The 18,104-nt window shown below is 43.2% G+C and overlaps 1 protein-coding gene and 3 non-coding genes across 4 annotated transcripts in view; 1 reads left to right on the top strand and 3 right to left on the bottom strand.

Annotated features, from left to right (window-relative positions):
* Positions 1–8,201: 8,201 nt before the first annotated feature.
* On the bottom strand, positions 8,202–8,273 carry trnag-ucc (transfer RNA glycine (anticodon UCC)). The gene has a single exon. It is a non-coding gene; the product is annotated as a tRNA-Gly (tRNA).
* A 2,338-nt stretch (positions 8,274–10,611) lies between these two features.
* trnap-ugg (transfer RNA proline (anticodon UGG)) lies at positions 10,612–10,683 on the bottom strand. Its single transcript has one exon. It is a non-coding gene; the product is annotated as a tRNA-Pro (tRNA).
* A 345-nt stretch (positions 10,684–11,028) lies between these two features.
* trnai-aau (transfer RNA isoleucine (anticodon AAU)) lies at positions 11,029–11,102 on the top strand. The gene has a single exon. It is a non-coding gene; the product is annotated as a tRNA-Ile (tRNA).
* A 1,537-nt stretch (positions 11,103–12,639) lies between these two features.
* Positions 12,640–18,104, bottom strand: part of hdlbpa (high density lipoprotein binding protein a) — a 33,359-nt gene continuing 27,894 nt past the window's right edge. Inside the window, exons 23-28 of the mRNA XM_062997203.1 lie at positions 16,733–16,867; positions 15,679–15,822; positions 15,414–15,593; positions 15,187–15,303; positions 14,957–15,094; positions 12,640–13,883 (exon numbers count right to left, since the gene is read on the bottom strand). Of these exons, the coding sequence (XP_062853273.1) occupies positions 13,794–13,883; positions 14,957–15,094; positions 15,187–15,303; positions 15,414–15,593; positions 15,679–15,822; positions 16,733–16,867 (804 nt within the window). The 3' untranslated portion in view covers positions 12,640–13,793. The remainder of the gene's footprint in view (positions 13,884–14,956; positions 15,095–15,186; positions 15,304–15,413; positions 15,594–15,678; positions 15,823–16,732; positions 16,868–18,104) is intronic.

An 18,104-nucleotide genomic window follows, 5' to 3' on the forward strand; every position in this document is an offset into this window, starting at 1 on the left:
AAGTTAAAACAATGTAAATTGGTGGCGTGGTGACATCTAGTGGTGGAGTTTAGGTACTACAACAACTCCAATGTATTTCAGTTGAGAATAAATCGTTTGAGGAAGATTCCAGTCTGTAGAACTGACAGAATGGCCAAAAGTATGTAAAACACACCTATAAAAATACAGTTTTATAAAAAACCTGTGTTCCTTCAGACTGTGTAGGAACTATAAGTAACCCTGCACCTTGTGAGCAAAGTTCACTCAGATACTGTGGCGCCAGACCATGCAGCGCTTTATAGGTTAGTAAAATGATATTATAATTAATGCAGAATTTAATTGGCCGTGTAGCCAGCGTAGAGATGATAGAACAAGACTAATATGATCAAAATTCTAATTCTCAACCAACTGGAGTGTGTTTATGGATCTACCAGAGCATCCAGTGAGAAGAGCATTGCAGTAAGCTAATCTTATGGTCAGTCTTGCTATCGGCTCGTCCGAGGTTGGGTTTGCAGATGGGATTCCTCATAACTGCTGCAGTTACAACCTCTGCTGGCTGATCGATGGTGCTCTGTGCGCAATACTCCGTATGGTGCCAGAGATGTTCACAAGTCACAAAATATTAGTCTGAGTCAAGTCACGAGTCAATATAATCTACACAAAACATATATTGTAAATGTAGCGTAGAAATAAAGAAATAATCTGTAAGTTCAGATAAAAACAACAACAGATTAGCGAGTGTATTTAGCCGTTTTACTTCGTGTCTTTACTTTCCTCCTCATTGTGTAAATGAATGTAATTTCTGTAACAAGAAGGTTCCAGTTAAAAGCTTCAACTGATACGTTTTGTTTTCATTACAGAACAAAAGCGCTCGATAAATCACGGCACAGCGGCCAAAATCCCAAACACGGCAAAAACATCATAACCGCTGCTTACCTGAGCTTCTGTTCTTCCAGATGCTATTACATTTATAAGTGTGCGTCCCATTAGGAACAGAATCCGTTATTTTGTAAATGTGCTTATAATTAAAAACCTCCAAACTTTTCCCGGTGGTGAAGTAAAACAGGAAGTGGTTAGAAAGCCGATCGAGCGTTTCATTATCACGTCATCTGTGTGACGCAAACTGAATAAATGCAAATAACAGCATTTCTTACTAACAATTACAATCAGAAGCTCTGATTGGTTCAGAAAGCGTCTCTCAACCATCAGCACCGATTCTGTAGGAGCGTTCCATTCACCCCGGCTGTTCCTGTGAAGTGCACTACGTAGGGTATTCCACCATTTTAAGTGAGACTCCAATCCAAAGGTAACGAGAATGTTCAAATGAAGTGAACTTCAGACGGTGTAGGGAGTAGGGAGCGACGCTTCATCACTACACCGGAAGCTGCTGGAACATTTACACATTGTGTGTGTTGCGGGTTAAGACGGCCGGAGCGTTATTATTATTATTATTATTAAAGAGCAGAAAATGACACGATCAGAGTGATGTTGGATCATATATATATATATATATATATATAGTCACATGTAACTAATGTTGACTTTTGTTGTACACGAGTCATTTTTTGTGAGTCACAAGTTGAATCCGAATCATTTGAAATGAGTCACTGTGTGTGCGACTCGGACTCGACTCGGTCCCCATCTCTGCCCGGTGCAGGTGAAAAGAAGCGGTCGGTACTGCACACGTGTCGGAGGGGGCGTGTGTTAGTCACGACCCTCCTCAATCAAAAGTGGAGGTCTGCAGCAGTCGAGGTGAAAAACAATCAGGGAACTGGGTACGACTAGATTGGGAGGTAAATTGGTGTCTCAGAACACCTTTACCTAATAAAGAACTGGGAACACTTTCAGTGCCAGGAACTCGCCCGCAAGGTGTGGCTTCTCAATAGGCTATAAAAAAAACTGAACATTTAATGCATGTACTTATTTTCCTCCTTCATGATCCGGCGGCCGCGTAAGAGTGGCGAGGAATAAACGTCTGAGAGAAAAGAGGCCGCCAATACGAGCGGCGGGCGCGTGGATAAGCCCGGAGTTTCTCGTCCAGGAGCGCAGCAGAAGTAAAAGTTGATAATAAATTGAAAAAATCCCCCCTTCAGAGACGGGCGCCGAGGGAAGGCTGGCATTCCAGTCATCTCCTCAGTGTGGCAAATCAAACCCAAATTCGCTCACGGGCGAGCAGATACCTGCAGCCACCTGAGCGTCACACTCCAAAGGCTCGGCCAAGACAATTTCCCTCAAATCATCTCTCTATCTTCATCTGACAGGCCTCCTCGATTAGGAGGCGTGAAAATTAGTTCTCTACCCACCAGCTCTCGTGCCGAAATTATCTTAATTGTGTCGTGATTATGCCTTTAAGCTCGTGTGAGAGCGGGAAATAAATAAATAATACAGCCAGCCAGAAGTAGGACGACTTTATAGGTGCGTGAGCACCTTCGGGAGGGCGCGGGCCAGAATTTAACCCTCACGCCTGATATATTAATGCATCGTGTGAAGCTACCGCTGATACCTTACAGCTTCTTATGCACAATCTGATTGTTGTTGGGAATACACAATATTTTTAATAATTAATAAATTAAGCAGCTCATTTATTTTTACTCAGCCAAATTTAAAATTGATTCCTTACATGCATAATTTATTATTATTATTATTATTATTATTATTATTATTATTATTATTATTATTATTATGCATTTTCTCCTCTTTTTTTCCCGACTTTTAGCGCGTCCGATTGCCTGATTGCGTCATGCTTCCTCTCCACCAATGCTGATCCCCACTCTGATTGAGCAGAACGAAGCTAACCCACACCACCTCCGACACGTCTGCAGCAGCCGTATGCATCTCGTCACCTACACTTGACTAGTGCATATGCGGATCAGCACTGTGTACGGAGAGACACACCCTGACAGCACTCTCTCCCCGTCTCTGTGCAGGCGCCATCAATCAGCCAGCAGAGGTCGTAGTTGCATTACGAGGAGACCCTATATCCGACTTACTACCCCACCCCTATATGAACAACAATTGGCAAAAAATGGCAACAAATGCACTCGCTTCCACATTCCACATTCTACTACAGTAATAGTGTGTGTTTTTTAAAACAGCATATTTGGGCCTCGATTTCAGAATAAAGTTGAAATATTTTGGCTGTGACGAAGGGTTAGGGTTAGAAAAATGAGGAACGATGAGGGTTTGTTCATTCCGTTTCAGTTTCACAAATACATTAACAGCTCGTTTAGTCATATTTAGCAGGCAGAACTTTCTCCACAAGGGGGAGCTGCTGGCTCTCATATCAGTTTCACTAATAAAGAAGCTCGATCTGCTGCACATAAGCATCAGTGTGTCATTAGTATACGGACGCTGAAACCACTTTGTAAGAAACTGTGTTTATTTAGGAGAAAGAACCGGATGAACGTTGAGTCTCTGTTTTTGAAGCAGAACTTGCAGGTCGTGGCATCTAAGATGCTCCGTTTCATCCGGACTTCTCTAAACTAGAGAGCCTAAATATTTCCACTTTATTTTACAAATCAAATGCCCCATTATAAAAATATAAATTATTATTATGAGCAGTTTGATTACTGTGGCAGCTGCAGGATCGACATCTGACAGTGGCATCGACTACAACTAAAAATAATAATAGGAGCAGTAATATAAAAGTATAAATATAAAAAAATCATATATACTGTAGGTATAAATATATACAATAGAAGCAATAATAATATACTAGATTATTATAACCTACATTTAATTAACATTTTCAGCATTTAGCAGACACGTTTAACCAAAGTGACTTACAAATATCATTGAATACAATTTAAGCAATTTGAGGGCCCAACAGTGGCAATTTGGCAGTGGTGGGGCTTGAACCAGCAACCTTCTGATAACTAGTGGAGTACCTTACTAAACTACCCCTGCCCTATATATATATATATATACAGTGTATCACAAAAGTGAGTACACCCCTCACATTTCTGCAAATATTTCATTATATCTTTTCATGGGACAACACTATAGACATGAAACTTGGATATAACTAAGAGTAGTCAGTGTACAGCTTGTATAGCAGTGTAGATTTACTGTCTTCTGAAAATAACTCAACACACAGCCATTAATGTCTAAATAGCTGGCAACATAAGTGAGTACACCCCACAGTGAACATGTCCAAATTGTGCCCAAATGTGTCGTTGTCCCTCCCTGGTGTCATGTGTCAAGGTACCAGGTGTAAATGGGGAGCAGGGCTGTTAAATTTGGTGTTTTGGGTACAATTCTCTCATACTGGCCACTGGATATTCAACATGGCACCTCATGGCAAAGAACTCTCTGAGGATGTGAGAAATAGAATTGTTGCTCTCCACAAAGATGGCCTGGGCTATAAGAAGATTGCTAACACCCTGAAACTGAGCTACAGCATGGTGGCCAAGGTCATACAGCGGTTTTCCAGGACAGGTTCCACTCGGAACAGGCTTCGCCAGAGTCGACCAAAGAAGTCGAGTCCACGTGTTCGGCGTCATATCCAGAGGTTGGCTTTAAAAAATAGACACATGAGTGCTGCCAGCATTGCTGCAGAGGTTGAAGACGTGGGAGGTCAGCCTGTCAGTGCTCAGACCATACGCCGCACACTGCATCAACTCGGTCTGCATGGTCGTCATCCCAGAAGGAAGCTGACGCACAAGAAAGCCCGCAAACAGTTTGCTGAAGACAAGCAGTCCAAGAACATGGATTACTGGAATGCCCTGTGGTCTGACGAGACCAAGATAAACTTGCTTGGCTCAGATGGTGTCCAGCATGTGTGGCGGCGCCCTGGTGAGAAGTACCAAGACAACTGTATCTTGCCTACAGTCAAGCATGGTGGTGGTAGCATCATGGTCTTGGGCTGCAGTGTTGCTGGCACTGGGGAGCTGCAGTTCATTGAGGGAAACATGAATTCCAACATGTACTGTGACATTCTGAAACAGAGCATGATCCCCTCCCTTCGAAAACTGGGCCTCATGGCAGTTTTCCAACAGGATAACGACCCCAAACACAACCTCCAAGATGACAACTGCCTTGCTGAGGAAGCTGAAGGTAAAGGTGATGGACTAAACCCAATTGAGCACCTGTGGCGCATCCTCAAGTGGAAGGTGGAGGAGTTCAAGGTGTCTAACATCCACCAGCTCCGTGATGTCATCATGGAGGAGTGGAAGAGGATTCCAGTAGCAACCTGTGCAGCTCTGGTGAATTCCATGCCCAGGAGGGTTAAGGCAGTGCTGGATAATAATGGTGGTCACACAAAATATTGACACTTTGGGCACAATTTGGACATGTTCACTGTGGGGTGTACTCACTTATGTTGCAGCCATTTAGACATTAATGGCTGTGTGTTGAGTTATTTTCAGAAGACAGTAAATCTACACTGCTATACAAGCTGTACACTGACTACTCTAAGTTATATCCAAGTTTTATTTCTATAGTGTTGTCCCATGAAAAGATATAATAAAATATTTGCAGAAATGTGAGGGGTGTACTCACTTTTGTGATACACTGTATATAGAAGACATAGGTATGAATTAATATATATAATAGAGGTAATAGTATAGATAACTGTTAGTTCTCAACCATGGGGCCTAGGATCCAGATCACAACTCCCGACCCAAGTCAAAGGGGTCCCAGAAATTCTTTTTGAACACATGGGGGTTTAAGAGAAAAAGCGGTACCTTGAAACTGGACGTCAGTCGGTTCTGGGAGTGGTGTTGAGTTTTAAAGACGTTGAGTTTCGAGGTATTTTTCCCCATAAGGATGTTTGGGGAACCTGTTAATGCGTCCATGGTCCCGTGGAGCTGCAGATATTTTATGTAAAATAATGAGGTTGTTTTTGACACTTAAACACTGAAAATAACACAAATACAGTGTATCACAAAAGTGAGTACACCCCTCACATTTCTGCAGATATTTAAGTATATCTTTTCATGGGACAACACTGACAAAATGACACTTTGACACAATGAAAAGTAGTCTGTGTGCAGCTTATATAACAGTGTAAATTTATTCTTCCCTCAAAATAACTCAATATACAGCCATTAATGTCTAAACCACCGGCAACAAAAGTGAGTACACCCCTTAGTGAAAGTTCCTAAAGTGTCAATATTTTGTGTGGCCACCATTATTTCCCAGAACTGCCTTAACTCTCCTGGGCATGGAGTTTACCAGAGCTTCACAGGTTGCCACTGGAATGCTTTTCCACTCCTCCATGACGACATCACGGAGCTGGCGGATATTCGAGACTTTGTGCTCCTCCACCTTCCGCTTGAGGATGCCCCAAAGATGTTCTATTGGGTTTAGGTCTGGAGACATGCTTGGCCAGTCCATCACCTTTACCCTCAGCCTCTTCAATAAAGCAGTGGTCGTCTTAGAGGTGTGTTTGGGGTCATTATCATGCTGGAACACTGCCCTGCGACCTAGTTTCCGGAGGGAGGGGATCATGCTCTGCTTCAGTATTTCACAGTACATATTGGAGTTCATGTGTCCCTCAATGAAATGTAACTCCCCAACACCTGCTGCACTCATGCAGCCCCAGACCATGGCATTCCCACCTCCATGCTTGACTGTAGGCATGACACACTTATCTTTGTACTCCTCACCTGATTGCCGCCACACATGCTTGAGACCATCTGAACCAAACAAATTAATCTTGGTCTCATCAGACCATAGGACATGGTTCCAGTAATCCATGTCCTTTGTTGACATGTCTTCAGCAAACTGTTTGCGGGCTTTCTTGTGTAGAGACCTCAGAAGAGGCTTCCTTCTGGGGTGACAGCCATGCAGACCAATTTGATGTAGTGTGCGGCGTATGGTCTGAGCACTGACAGGCTGACCCCCCACCTTTTCAATCTCTGCAGCAATGCTGACAGCACTCCTGCGCCTATCTTTCAGAGACACCAGTTGGATGTGACGCTGAGCACGTGCACTCAGCTTCTTTGGACGACCAACGCGAGGTCTGTTCTGAGTGGACCCTGCTCTTTTAAAACGCTGGATGATCTTGGCCACTGTGCTGCAGCTCAGTTTCAGGGTGTTGGCAATCTTCTTGTAGCCTTGGCCATCTTCATGTAGCGCAACAATTCGTCTTTTAAGATCCTCAGAGAGTTCTTTGCCATGAGGTGTCATGTTGGAACTTTCAGTGACCAGTATGAGAGAGTGTGAGAGCTGTACTACACACCTGCTCCCTATGCACACCTGAGACCTAGTAAAACTAACAAATCACATGACATTTTGGAGGGAAAAGGACAAGCAGTGCTCAATTTGGACATTGAGGGGTGTAGTCTCTTAGGGGTGTACTCACTTTTGTTGCCGGTGGTTTAGACATTAATGGCTGTATATTGAGTTATTTTGAGGGAAGAATAAATTTACACTGTTATATAAGCTGCACACAGACTACTTTTCATTGTGTCAAAGTGTCATTTTGTCAGTGTTGTCCCATGAAAAGATATACTTAAATATCTGCAGAAATGTGAGGGGTGTACTCACTTTTGTGATACACTGTATAATATAAACACACTGAAATACAATTACTAACAGTTACACTTCAATAAAAATACAATAAAAGCTGCACTTTAGTTTTACTTCTTTATTGTTTTCTGAAGCTTCTTAATGCTGGAGATGCTTGATGTTGGAATACCGTATTCCCTTCAGCACCGGTGCCGTTATTTCCTATGAAGTGTGACGGCGGTGCACAAAACTTAGCGTGACTTATTGTAGTAAAACAGCGAGTGAGGAATGTGATTAGTGGAGGAACTTATGAGCAGTAATAATGAAGAGAAGTTTAGTGCTCCTGTCTCCTTCTTTTACTACATTAAACCACGTTAAGCTTTATTTTTATCTCACGATAAGCGTTTTAAACTTGGAAAAGCTGATTCTTACAACTTCTTAGAACCCCCAGTTATAATGCAGATTCGAACAAAGCGGCTGTTCATTGTTAATTTTGAATTAAATAAATAAACACGTCGAATTTAAGAGAAACGTCGAGTTTAAGGAAACAAATTTCTCCACTAAGGGCGTCGAGTTCCAAAGATTTTGAGTTTATGGGACGTCGAGTTACAAGGTACACATGTATAAACAATAGCTCTGCTTATAAAGTATAAAAATCCTGGTTGGTGGACATCGGGGTTCCTACTTCTGTCTGAAAAACATGTGTTGGGAGGAGATAAAACATTTAAAAGAACTTTTTTAGGTTATGGAAGAGAAAACTAAAACGATGATGCGTTGGCCGGGAATCGAACCCGGGTCAACTGCTTGGAAGGCAGCTATGCTAACCACTATACCACCAACGCTTGATGGTCTCGAACTCAAACCGACTCTAAAAAGCAACAATACTTCACACACGCGACCAAAATACAAACACACTGAACATATAAAGACATTTCTTAAACGTTTGCTGAGTATTTGGAATAATTAATAGAGCTATAAGGCATAAACATGAATAAACTGAGCTACACGGAGCTACGAGCTCCTCACACCCGGCTACGATTATAACCATATCACATACATAACATAATAATCTTTTTATAAATAGTAACACATCATCTTACATTAAATAAAAGTCTTATTAATAGTAATCATTTCTAAACTGTGCGCTTTTAAACCAAAATAGGACGGAATTTACCGTTTGCTTACCTCTGTGTAGTGACACTTCTTGTCCACTTGGGGCGCTCCAGACTCTCCAAACAGCTTCGTGGCATTAATTCCACATTTAAAAATGATAAACAACACAAAACCAACAATCCACGATTATCACAGTGTTTATTTTATATATAAATATACTGTATATATAGAGAGAGAGCAAGTAAAACTGTGTAAATAATAAATCTACTCTACTCTAAAGTTAGGCATCTTGCTGTAATAATTTGTGTGGTCAGGAACTCTGCTGATTAGCTGGTTTCAGGTGTTCATTGTTAGAACTAATTTCTGATCCCAGTGTGTCCATTGGAGACAGAGTTTATCTTAATATAAACTGATTGTGTTCCATCTGTTTACACTCACTACTCCTGGTTAAAGTAGGCTTCTTGTTTAAGTATCCTTTCTGTTTTAACCTGAGCTAGAATCTTGCACTATGCACCCCTGAACATCATCAAGTCCAAAACTTGGCTTAAGAATGTACTTCATCTATCATTCCACAATAACAGAGAACACGGCTCACAAGGAGACTGGAACACATGAACTTCACCACAATGACTTTGAGGAAGAGAAGAATTTCTCTATACAACTCTGTACCTACTACAGTTAAAACTGTAAAACCGGAAAGATCAAAACGGTTCAGTGTTCCTGCAGAACAACGACTCAGAACTGGTGGAAGAGGACGTGACTAAATCATGCTAAAATTAAACCTGTGATCTGATAAACAAATTGCTAGGTGTAACCCACTGCTCTACAAAGTTTATATGCATACTTACAGACAAAACTGTAGACAAACTTTAATAGATTTTACTATCTATCTATCTATCTATCTATCTATCTATCTATCTATCTATCTATCTATCCATCTATCTATCCATCTATCTATCTATCTATTTATGTATATGCAGGGGCGGATCTAGAAAAATATTTATGGGGTGGCAAGAGGGGGGCAGGAATTTTTGAGGGGTGGCAACATATGGCAGACGTATTTATACTGAATTTAATCACAGTTATCACAGTTTGATGAGAAATAGTATGTACACACTACAAAAGGGCACGGGCTGCCATTTACAAACTCATACAGACAAACTTAATCTCATGCAATCAATGTCTTGCATTTAAGGTTTCATGTGAAACAGTTCATATTAGGAATAAGTGACCATACAATGTAATCTCAATAATAGGAGATAAAAGTATGGTAGCACTACTGTAGGTGGGGCATTATCAAAGGAAAGGCATTAAGGTAAGACACAGGTGATGAGTGGCAGATGTATGAGAGGGAAAGCAAACAGTTTTTGACTGTGTCAGAGTGGCAGCGTTGCAAATTGGCCATAACTTTTCTTTTAATTTGTTGCTGCCAACTGGGGTGGCAGCAGGGGTGGCAAGGCTTTCTTTTAGGGTGGCATTTGCCACCCTATGCCACCCCGGTAGATCCGCCCATGTGTATATGCATGTCTATCTATCTGTCTGCCTATCTATATATCTATCTGTCTGTTGGTCTGTCTGTTTGTCTGTCTTTCTGTCTGTCTATCTATATGTCTGTCTCTCTATTTATGTATATGTATGTCTATCTGTCTGCCTGTCGGTCTATCTATCTGCCTGTTGGTCTGTCTGTCTGTCTGCCTGTCGGTCTATCTATCTGCCTGTCGGTCTATCTGTCTTTCTATCTATCTGTCTGTTTGTGTGTCTTACTGTCCATCTATATGTCTGTCTCTCTATCTATCTATCTATCTATCTATCTATTTATGTATATGTATGTCTATCTATCTGTCTGCCTGTCTAATCTATCTATCTAATCTATCTATCTATATGTATTTATATCTATCTCTATGCCTGTCAATCTCTCTGTTTATCTGTTTCTTACATTCAGTAACCAGAAACATTATTATTACTATAAAGCTATGTGATTTGTGCATAATAAAACATATTATTATTATTACAGTCTATACAGTTTACTAGTTTATAAATAATAATATAAATAATAATATAAATAGTGGGCTCGTCCGGGATTTGAACCCGGGACCTCTCGCACCCAAAGCGAGAATCATACCCCTAGACCAACGAGCCATGCTGAAGCGTGTGAGTGTAGGCTTTAAGAACTGGGCTCTTGCGATTAACTTATTAAATAATAATGTTTTAATGATATTATTTGATAATACTGAGTATTTTGTACTTAATAAGAAATAACTTATACAGAGGAACCGCTAATTTAACACAGCTAGGATTTTACTTCACACAGCCAATTAAAAACGCTCATTTTCTGTGGAATGTATATGCGCTATATGTTGAATATATAAGAGTAGTAAAATCTAAATGTTTACTATATATGGGGTGTTTTAAATTGTGTGTTTGATAATTATGTAATAATCAGGTTTTAGCGACTGTAAAACTCTGAACGTGCAGGAGCTCACAGGCCGGTTAGCTCAGTTGGTTAGAGCGTGGTGCTAATAACGCCAAGGTCGCGGGTTCGATCCCCGTACGGGCCACACAAACTTTTCTTTTACCTGTGAGTTTGCGCAGAACCCACCACAACCCTGACCAGGATGCAGCATTCCCAAACAACACAGAACGGTTTGTTTATTTGAGTGATAAACGATCGTACATTTAATGGTGCACAGTGTCGCGTAAACTCAGACTTATCATCCTAACGGGAAGATTATTATACTTCTTTAAATTAAACATACCCACTTCCCTCTGAACTCATTAGGCATCTAGTTTGGCGTCTAGTTTTCGTTTCTCTGGAGCCGCAGCGTTTATCCAAAAACTGAGGAACGTTAATGCAAGTGTGACGTTAACGTACTAAACGTAAAACTAAATGTAAACAGGGTTTATGTTCATATGATCACATTCTCAAGTGCTCCATATAAACAAAGTGCAGCACGTGTTTATGGTGTTCCGTACACAAAGCAAAGTGCTTAAATTGTAGCAGAAATAAAATAGTTTGGGCGCATTCACATGAGAAGCTTTCGTGAGCCCAACGCAGCAAAGTGCACGGCGGTGTAACTGAACTCGCCAAGAAATACGCCATTACAAGATCTCCACGATTAAGAAGCGTAATGAAACAATATAGACGTGCAGCACGGCACCGGTGCTGCTGTGGTACCATCAAAGCTTTACACAGTGAACAAACCAGCTTTTAGTTTTGTGCCAGTTTTAAGTATCACCAAACTTTGGATGATTTGAACTTTGAAAACTCTCTGACGGCTGCAGACGGTGTTTTTTAAGACGGAGCTTAATGCCACCAACCAGTGACCGTACCAGATACGACTGAGGTCCAGCACACAGCGAGTAGTGCTGAGGGAATCATATGAATGCTTATATGAATGGAAACGTTGTAGAAATTAAAAAAGATAATTTATAAACATAGTTTAAAAAAATGATGCATTGACTTAAAATACATTGACTAGGTCGACCAATCTCGGCAGCCCTGGTCAACATATTTATTTATTCTTTTACTGTCCCAAAAAGACATTTTCTCTGGATTAAGTTACAGTATGACCAATTACATCTGTCTGGTTTCTCAGTCAGGCCCAAACTGCATTTTGTTTTGCCTATTTGAAGTTTCACACAGTGAAACCTAGTACGACCGACAGCTTTGAGTTGATGCGTTGTGAGCGGATTGGTGTTCAATCATAACACTATTTAAGAGTTAAACTTTTAAATTCATGTTACTTTGAGTTTTTCACCACTTTACACACAATAGTTTCTATGGCATGATCAGTGTTTAGTTCTTATTGTTTCTATTTGTACATTATTTTTGTTCATGTCACTATTTTAAATGCAAATGACGATGTTAAAGCAACGCAGTGGATTTTTCACTTCTTATTTTGGCACATATTCTGCACGTCACTATAGAAAAGCGACGTGTGTGTATAACAGCTTACAGATTTCTTCCTCCCAGTGTAGTAGTGATTGCACTTTAATTCAGCACTCATTCCTCTCCACATCCAGCACGATGCATCTCGTCACAAAGCACAAACCTACTTAAGATTAATCATAAGAAGAAAAACACACCAGACACGATTCGGCTTTTCCATTTTTATTGGGTTTTTGGACAAAGTAACATCCAGTGTTCTCCATATTTCGTTTTGTAGGTGGGTTTGCATAATTCATCATTCATAATAAGGCTATCGAAAAGGGCCATTGCTATGGATTCAGACCAAACCTGCATAGCAACTGGAAGACAAAATAAAGGGGGATAAAGACTGACCCATGAGAGGAACGAGCAACACACGACAGTACTCGACATCGAATCGGCACGAAATGGAACGCTTCTCCTTCAGACCACGACCGGTTTGGGTTTTGTTTTGTTTTTAGGAAAAGCGTGAACATTAAGCCGTTTAGTGTGGATGTAAAAGACCTCGCAGAGTCCAGAGAACTGTTCTAACAGACTCCGCTCATTTTTTTTAAAAGGAAATAAGCTGTAGTGAACACTGGCCCTGTAGAAAGTAAAGGTACTCGGGGATGTGCTGAACACTGATTCGCCGCCCAGATCCATGAAACGGGTAAAGAGGGACGAGACGGGACGAAGACCGGGGGAAGACCGTTAAAACGTCAACGATATCACACTCGGCCAAGGAGATTTGTTCATATATAATAAAAAAAGAGCAACCGTGTTTTATTTTTGGGTGACTGACTTCGATTTGAAGTATCTTCTAGAGGTATAAAAGTATTCACCCCCCCAGCACCGCCCCCCAACATAAAGGCAACCAATAAACAGAGAGAGCAGCTCACATCAACCCCGAACACACACACGTCCAGTTCACGGCTTTGTTCCGAATCGCTCGATGTGTGTAGATTAGAACTGAAGTGCTGCGGGGAGGGTTTCACCGCTACGACACCCGACTGTCCGAGAGCAAACACGCCAGATCAGACAGAAACGAACGGCGCGGCGAGTCCGCCGACGGACCCCGGATATCTAAACACCGAATCGAGCACAGAAGCGACGACTGATGAATTTCGAGCTGGTCTGAGAAACGAGAAACGCTCCACACCCGCGTGCAGCTCCTTCTTTTATTTTATTATTTCTTTTTTTTTTTTATTCGGGAGGGGACGAAGGGAGGGTGGCATCACTAGTAGGTCGACATCCACATCCGAAAGGGTACAAACGAACAGAAGGGGAGAGGAGGAGAACACGAGAGGGGGGGGCGAGGATGACCGTCGGATCGCAGGCCGCTTCAGAAACGCTTGGGCCCCCACGGAGCCTTGGTGGTGGCCACGGGAGCGCCGAAGCTGGGGAAGTCCTCCGAGCTGGTCATGTCAGGGGCCTGAGGAGAGAAGAAAGATGGAATCAGACACATATACAACACCAGTATGAAGGTTTACTGTACCAGAGGCCTAAAATCTCTACACTCACTGTCCATGTTATCAGCTTCACTTACCATATAGAAGCACTCTGTAGTTCTACAATTACTGACTGTAGTCCATCTGTTTCTCTACATGCTTTGTTACCCCCTTTCACCCTGTTCTTCAATGGTCAGGACCCCCACAGGACCCCCACAGAGCAGGTATTATTTAGGTGGTGAATGATTCTCAGCACTGCAGTGACACTGACATGGTGCTGGTGTGTTAGTGTGTGTTGTGCTGGTATGAGTGGATTTTTAAACACCTCACCGTCACTGCTGGACTGAGAATCGTCCACCAACCAAAAACATCCAGCCGACAGCGCCCCGTGGGCAGCGTCCTGTGACCACAGATGAAGGTCTAGAAGATGACCGACTCAAACAGCAGCAATAGATGAGCGATCGTCTCTGACTTTACATCTACAAGGTGGACCGACTAGGAAGGAGTGTCTAATAGAGTGGACAGTGAGTGGACACGGTGTTTAAAAACTCCAGCAGCGCTGCTGTGTCTGATCCACTCATACCAGCACAACACACACTAACACACCACCACCATGTCAGTGTCACAGCAGTGCTGAGAATCATCCACCACCTAAATAATACCTGCTCTGTGGGGGTCCTGACCGTTGAAGAACAGGGTGAAAGGGGGTAACAAAGCATGTAGAGAAACAGATGGACTACAGTCAGTAATTGTAGAACTACAAAGTGCTTCTATATGGTAAGTGGAGCTGATAACATGAACAGTGTGTGTAGAAACCAGGAGGTGGTTTTAATGTTATGGCTGATCAATGTCTTTGGTGCTGGCGAAGACTTTTGAGAGACCCTGGACACCAACAAATGGAACCTCAACTAAATGGAGACCAGACAACCAAACTGAAGCTCGACTATTGTGTTCACATCATGAGAAGAACCAGAACATTGGGAATGCTTGGAAGAGTTGAAGGTAAATCTGTACAAAAAGGTACCAAAATGTGAACCTGAAGAGTTCTGGAGCTCACCTTCTCGTTGGTGGCCCACGGTGCCTCTCTGACCACAAAGCCCTTGGACGGACCACGAGGTTCCTCGGAGGAAGCGGACGCACTCGCCGAGGGCCTCATGTAGGCCATCTTGGACTCGTTTTCCACCACGTCCGCCATCTGGAAGAACAAGACTGACGTCAGAACTCGGCGCTGGGATGGATACAGCTCAGCACCTGTGGGGTGGGGTGGGGTGGGGTGGGGTGACTTACGTATTCCTCCTCCAGGTTCAGCAGGTGATCAATGGCTTCATCCACCATCTCCGGACGGCCGGTCACGGTCACCAAGTTGAGGTCGGCGGCTCCGCTTTGAGGGAACCTCAGATCAACCTGGATAAAAGAAAGAGGTTTTGGATGAGACAGTGGCCACGCCCTGACGATATTTCTGATAGAGAGACGTCAAGGTCGAACTAAGCACGATCCTGCTGGGATCTACTGACCTTGAACTCGTCCATGATCTTGCGGATGCCCTTGCCGCGAGCGCCGATGATGCGAGCGTGAACTCTGCTGTCCAGGGTGATGTCCTCAGAGATCATCTCCTCAAGCTCGTCCACGATAGCCTGGATGGCGTCGCGTGCCGCCATGGCGTTCTTCTCGTAGCCCGAGATGGTGATCTGGTCCTGAACACGAGGATAAAAGGGTTAAAGGTCTGTGTGATCCTTGTATCCGGTTCTTCTGTTGGTGTTTACGTTTACCGTGTCTTACCTGGTTCTCATCGTTCTTCTCCGGGAACTGGATGTTGACGTCGTGGTCGGTACGGATCTGGGTGATGATGGCACCCTTGCGACCGATGATCTTGGGGTGATATTTGGGATCCACAGTGATGGTCAACTTGAAGCTCCTGAGAGCCTGTAGATCAAACGAGCAAACAAAGCTTAAGCACGCTGCCCCTAGTGGTGATTAGTGGTAAAGCTATATTATATTTATATTAAATCCTAGCACCCGCACCATCCTCACCCATGCTCCCTCAGGCACATCAAGCCACAGACTGTGCTAGAACAGCCTGGGTTTGATTCCCCAGGGTTCTTTCTGTGTGGGTTTTCTCCAGGTGCTCCAGTTTCCTCCCACAGTCCATAGACAGGAATGAGTGTTTAGGTAACAGGAATGAACGTTCTGTTACCTAAACCCTCATTCCTGTTACCTAAACCTTCATTTCTGTTACCTAAACCTACATTCCTGTTACCTAAACCCTCATTCCTGTTACCTAAATCTTCATTCCTGTTACCTAAGCCTTCATTTCTGTTACCTAAACCTACATTCCTGTTACCTAAACCTTCATTCCTGTTACCTAAACCTTCATTCCTGTTACCTATACGTTCATTCCTGTTACCTATACGTTCATTCCTGTTACCTAAATCTTCATTCCTGTTACCTAAACCTTCATTCCTGTTACAAATCTTCATTCCTGTTAACTAAACGTTCAGTCCTGTTACCTAAACCTTCATTCCTGTTACCTAAACGTTCAGTCCTGAAGTGACCCTCATTTTTTCCATGAGTTTTTACGTGACCCAGTGAGACCAGATAAAGTAATAAAGCCTCCACAAGGGGGCGTTTTGGGAAACTGAGGTCAGCACATGGAGCGCTCACTGTACACATTTTGACAAAGCTAATCCTGGTCTGGGTCAAAATGAAGGGCGCTGATCCATAATACCACCGTCGAGCACCCTAACCTGCTGGAGTTATGGGGTCACCGCTCACTCCTACCAAAATAAAGCAAGGCGAGTTCGGAACCTTCCCGAGAGGGTTCGTCTGCACCTACCCGATCCTCCTGTTCAGCCTGCAGCTCTTTGACGCGCTCAAGAAGTCCCTCCTTGGCACGATCCAGGTGAGTAGCCAGGCCTGTGACGGAGATGATGTCGGACTGGAGGTCAGGGGCAGGCACTTGGATATTGACCTGGAGGGAAAAAACGATGAGCCAACTGAGGTCACTTTTCACCTAAAAGAACTCTGGATCTTGAACTGGTTCCGTTCAGGCTTCTTGGAACCTTGGTGCTATACAGAGAACCGGCCCACGTTTGTACCAGTTTTGACTGGAACCAACAATCTATAATTTAAAACGTTCATAAAAACCCCCTATAACACTGAAGAATAGTATTAGTTCACATCCCCACTCTTATCCTGCAGTGTTCGGTGACTCCAGATCACATCCATGTTTTTAATCTTTATTTTTCATCAGTAATGTACAGTAGAATATTGTGGTTAAAATCCCCGCAGTCCTGTTACCCTCACACATTCATCCTTCTGATCATAAACATGTGAGCATATTCTAATACACGTCACATTTACAACAGAAATGTTCATTATCTGTATCTACTGAAGCTCACAGGAAGAGCATTAGTAGGTTCTCCCTTTTTCACCTGTATGTTTGATAATATTGTAACTGAGAAGATTAGTCTCCACTTTCATTCCCAGTTACCTGGACGTACATTCCCGTTACCTGGACGTACATTCCCGTTACCTGGACGTACATTCCCGTTACCTGGACTACCTGGACGTACATTCCCGTTACCTGGACTACCTGGACGTACATTCCCGTTACCTGGACTACCTGGACGTACATTCCCGTTACCTGGACGTACATTCCCGTTACCTGGACTACCTGGACGTACATTCCCGTTACCTGGACGTACATTCCCGTTACCTGGACTACCTGGACGTACATTCCCGTTACCTGGACTACCTGGACGTACATTCCCGTTACCTGGACTACCTGGACGTACATTCCCGTTACCTGGACTACCTGGACGTACATTCCCGTTACCTGGACTACCTGGACGTACATTCCCGTTACCTGGACTACCTGGACGTACATTCCCGTTACCTGGACTACCTGGACGTACATTCCCGTTACCTGGACTACCTGGACGTACATTCCCGTTACCTGGACTACCTGGACGTACATTCCCGTTACCTGGACGTACATTCCCGTTACCTGGACTACCTGGACGTACATTCCCGTTACCTGGACGTACATTCCCGTTACCTGGACGTACATTCCCGTTACCTGGACTACCTGGACGTACATTCCCGTTACCTGGACTACCTGGACGTACATTCCCGTTACCTGGACTACCTGGACGTACATTCCCGTTACCTGGACTACCTGGACGTACATTCCCGTTACCTGGACT

Source organism: Trichomycterus rosablanca, chromosome 6 (assembly GCF_030014385.1).
Source record: "Trichomycterus rosablanca isolate fTriRos1 chromosome 6, fTriRos1.hap1, whole genome shotgun sequence".
Classification (NCBI taxonomy): Eukaryota; Metazoa; Chordata; class Actinopteri; order Siluriformes; family Trichomycteridae; genus Trichomycterus; species Trichomycterus rosablanca.